Raw genomic sequence first — 4,741 nt, 5'->3', positions numbered from 1 at the left:
CAAATCTTCTTCTTCTTTTTTTATATCACATCTTCTTTTTCCATCCATCTATAGATGGACACTTGGGTTGCTTCCTATTGTAATTCTTTGAGGAAACTCCATATTGTTTTCCACAATGACTGCATCAGTTTAGATTCTCATCAACAACGTACAAAAATTCCCTTTTCTCCACATCCTCACCATACATCTTACCCTTTAATTTTTTGGATAATGGCCATTCTAACCTAAGTGTGAGATAATATCTTGTTGTTGTTTTGATTTGTACTCTCTGATGATTAATGATGCTGAAAATCTTTTCATATACCTATTGGCTATTTGTATGTCTTCTTTGGAAAAAATGTCTATTCAGGTCATTTGCCCATTATTTTATTTAGATTGTGTTTTTTATTATTGGTTTGTATCAGATCTTTATGTAGTTTGGATTAGCTGTGTGTGGCCCCAGATTTGGCCCTGACTCCTGTCACTAGCTTGTAGTGTAGTATAGTCATCACTGGGCTCCCCTTCAGGCCGCCTCCAAAGCTATGCACCTGCATGCCTGAGCCCAACTGCCATCACCAGTCTCCATCGCCATGTGCACTCCTATAGGGAGACCCTGCTACCAAGAACCACACTATTCATTGTTCATTCTGGGAAAAATCATCGACAATGTGATAACTTGAGCAAAGGGAATATCCCAAATGTCAGAAAAAGAGATAAACCTACACAAAAAAATACATGGAAATCTTTCTATATGCACAATGTTCTGTTAGTGGAGTAAAATATATTCTTCAAATTCTTACATAATTGTGTGCCAGAAATCTTCATAACACAGTCAATTATTATCCTGCAGTCACAGAACAATCAGACCAAAATATTAGAGTGGCCATTAAGCAACCCATGCCAACAAACACCAGCTCCAGGATTTTTCTTACAGTATTTTGTTTCCAAATCTATCCTTTCGTATGAAAATCTTGAATAACTAAATTACAGTTGTAATTCTTCCACTAAAATATCCCACTAAATATTCCACTAAAATATCATTTGCACAGTGAAGCAAACCATCAACAAACAAAAAGGCAACCTACTAAGTACAACATATTCACAAATACCTATCTAATATATCTAATAAAGGGTTAATACCCAAAATAATTTTTTTAAAAAACCCTTAAGAACCTGGGTGGCTTAGTGAGTTAAACCTCTGCCTTCTGCTCAGGTCATGATCTCAGGGTCCTGGGACAAGTCCCGCATCAGGCTCTCTGCTCGGCAGGGAGCCTGCTTCCTCCTCTCTCTCTCCCTCTCTCTCTCTCTCACTGCCTGCTTCTCTGCCTACTTGTGATCTCTGTCTGTCAAATAAATAAATTAAATATATTTTAAAAAAACCTTAATCATCAAAAAAATTCAAATTATCTGAGTTTAATATTCATGACCTGGATAAACAATTTTCCAAGGAAGACATATACATGACCACTAACACATGAAAGAGAGAGAGGCAAACCATAAGAGACTCTTACTACAGGGAAAAAACTGAGGGTTGCAGGAGGGGTGGTGGGTGGGGGATGGGGTAATTGGATGATGGGCATTAAGGAGGGCACTTGATGTAATGAGCACTGGGTGTTATAGTGAACTGATGAATCACTAAAGTCTACTCCTGAAACTAATAATACACTATGTGTTAACTAACTTGAATTTAAGTTTTAAAATATGCCATGTGTGAACACACTCAAAATTTAAAAAAGGAAAAAAAAATTTAAAAAGGACTAAAACAAACAAAAACATCTCATTACTTTCTCTCTTCTAGGCTCAAATTGTATTTCTATTACAGTGTGTCTCCATGTCATGTTCAGCAGCAATAGAGTTATTTCTCTTTTTTTTTTCAGCATAACAGTATTCATTGTTTTTGCACAACACCCAGTGCTCCATGCAAAACGTGCCCTCCCTATTACCCACCACATGTTCCCCCAACCTCCCACCCCTGACCCTTCAAAACCCTCAGGTTGTTTTTCAGAGTCCATAGTCTCTTATGGTTCGCCTCCCCTTCCAATTTTTTTTTTTAATAAACATATAATGTATTTTTATCCCCAGGGGTACAGGTCTGTGAATCGCCAGGATTACACACTTCACAGCACTGACGATAGCACATACCCTCCCCAGTGTCCATAACCCCCTCCCCATCTCCCAACCCCACCTCCCCCCCCGATAAAGTTATTTCACACTAGTACTAACAATGGACACGCAGAGATTATCACATCAAACTTCTCATTCCACAAATAAAGATACTTGTTTATAGATTTATTTGGAAAGACTCTACAGTCACCATTAGACTCCTTTCTACCTATGAATAGATTCATCCCAGTTCCTTTAAATTTCCTATAGTAGAGAGACAGTCTTAACTACTCAATTTCTTGTCCTAGAACTGATAATGCTTCCTTTCCTGTGGTACTCATCGTCAGGTCTTTAGTACTGAAATCAACAAGGCAAACCAGTAAAACCAATGGGAACTTTTAATTTCAACCAGAGATACTTATGTGTCTTCGTTATAGTGGGAACTAGAATTATAAAGATTTGTATTCTATTTATATAAAAACTATGCACCAGGGCACCTCAGTGGCTCAGTGGGTTAAAGCCTCTGCCTTCGGCTCAGGTCATGATCCCTGGGTCCTGGGATAGAGCCCTGCATTGGGCTCTCTGCTCAGCAGGGAGGCTGCGTCTCCATCTCTCTCTGCCTGCCTCTCTGCTACTTGTGATCTCTGTCTGCCAAATAAATAAATAAAACCGTAAAAAAAAAAAAAACTATGCACCATTGAAAACAATTGCATTGAGTCATTTCGAGTAATGTTTTAATATCATGACAGTTACATATACATATATGTCCTTCAAAAATCAATATAGTGAGACCATGTTGCATCTAACCTTGAACCAGTTTGATAATCTTAATTCTTGTGAATTCATTTTTCATCTCCATGCACTTACCACAAGTAGACACTTGAAAACACACCTTACAACTTTGAGATTCCACATGCATCAAACAGAATCATGTATATGAAGCTGCTCATTAAAATTTGTTTAATCCTATTGAGCTAAAACTAGTGAACAGATCTGGGAAGATAATTTCATCTCAATATAAAAAAGAAAGTTAGAGCTTTCAAGTAGAGGAGTATATTGGATTACAAGATAAATTGGCCCCTATTCTAAGAATAAATAAGCAGAACCTCTAAAAACACATTTGCAAGTCTATATAGGAGATTCCAAAAATATGAGGGAGATTGAATTAGATGGAGAAAGGGCATTCTCCTCTGACAGTCTGTGGTTCTATTTTTGCAATCTAACCCTGGACAGAGCATTCCTCAGAGCCTGGTGGACCTGCTTGTTCCTCAGAGTATAGATGACAGGGTTGAGTAATGGGGTCACCACCGTGTTCACAAGGGCAGCCTCCCTGTTGGAGTCCAGCCTGTTCGTTTGCTTTGGTTTCACATATATAAACACACAGCTGCCATACATCAGAAAGAGGACAATGAGGTGAGAGGAACAAGTAGAGAAAGCTTTCTGCTGCTCCTTGGCTGATGGTAGTCGCATGATTGTCACTACTATGTTGCTGTATGCAATGATGGTTATGATAAGAGATGTCAAAAGGATAACCAAAGCAAGGACAAAGGCCAACAATTCAGTAGATCTGGTATCAGAACAAGAGAGATGAATCAGGGGCCCAAAATCACAGAAGAAGTGGGGGATGACATGGGGGCCACAGAAGGATGACTGGGAAAGCATTATAACTGGAACCACCATGAGGACAAAGCCCCAAGCTAAACAGGCCATGACTAGAAGGAAACACATCCTTGGGTTCATGATGGTTGGGTAATACAGAGGTTTGCAAATGGCCAAGTACCAGTCTAGGGATAATACAGCCATAAGGAAGAAAACAGTTGTTCCCAGGAAAAGAAAGACAAAGGCTTGTATGAAGCAGGCAGCAAAGGAAATTGATTGCCTCCCTGACAGAAAGATGGCCAGGAATTTTGGAATAACAGTGGTTATAAAACAGCATTCAAAAAAGGAGAAACTGCTAAGGAAGAAGTAAATGGGTGTCTGGAGATGATGGTCAACCCAGGTGATGGTGATTATGAGTATGTTTCCCATGATGGAGGTCAGGTATGCCAACAGATGCACCATGAAGAGAACCTTCCCAAGGTGCTGGACATTAGGAAAGCCCCCCAGGGTGAATTCCTGAACTTCTGTCTGGTTTCTTGCATGTTCCATCACTGACTTTCCATTTCTTCAATTCTATGAACTATGTTGTAGAGTTTCATGACTAAAGAATGAAGAACTTTATTTTATTAAACACATAAAACAGTGTGTGTACACTCTGTGTACACAGTGTGTGTACCTGGAAGCAGGTACAGGCTTCCAGTTATGGAATGAAGAAGTCACGGGATGAAAGGTATAGCATAGAAAATACAATCAATGGTATTGTAATAGTGTTGTATGGTAACAGACATTGCTATACTTGTGGGGAGCATAGCATAACATATAGAGCTGTTGAATCTAGAGTTGTTCAGGTATAGATTGTATACCTGAAACTAATGTAACATTGTGTGTCAACTATACTTTAATCAAAAAACTTTTTTTCAGAATGGAAAAAATAAAAATAAAATAAAATAGTGTAATCACGGTGACTGGATTTTTCTACTATTCTAAGCATTATATTTTACGTCTAATTGTTGCATTAAGTAAAAGTAAATTTTTATCTATGAATGTATTTAAGTTAAAT

General features: G+C 38.4%; 1 protein-coding gene across 1 annotated transcript; it reads right to left on the bottom strand.

Moving 5' to 3' along the window:
• Nucleotides 1–3,288: 3,288 nt before the first annotated feature.
• LOC123955613 (olfactory receptor 6C4-like) lies at nt 3,289–4,230 on the bottom strand. The gene has a single exon (XM_046027834.1). It carries the CDS (start codon nt 4,228–4,230, stop codon nt 3,289–3,291), a length of 942 nt encoding a protein of 313 aa, XP_045883790.1.
• Between the last annotated feature and the right edge of the window lie 511 nt (nt 4,231–4,741).

This window comes from Meles meles, chromosome 13 (genome assembly GCF_922984935.1).
Source record: "Meles meles chromosome 13, mMelMel3.1 paternal haplotype, whole genome shotgun sequence".
Lineage (NCBI taxonomy): Eukaryota > Metazoa > Chordata > Mammalia > Carnivora > Mustelidae > Meles > Meles meles.
Note: the sequence above shows the minus strand (reverse complement) of the source record. Positions and strands in the feature narration are given on the sequence as shown.

Bases quoted from the DNA above. Each gene is read 5' to 3' on its own strand.
- LOC123955613 (XM_046027834.1), bottom strand. From the start codon at position 4,230: ATGGAACATGCAAGAAACCAGACAGAAGTTCAGGAATTCACCCTGGGG.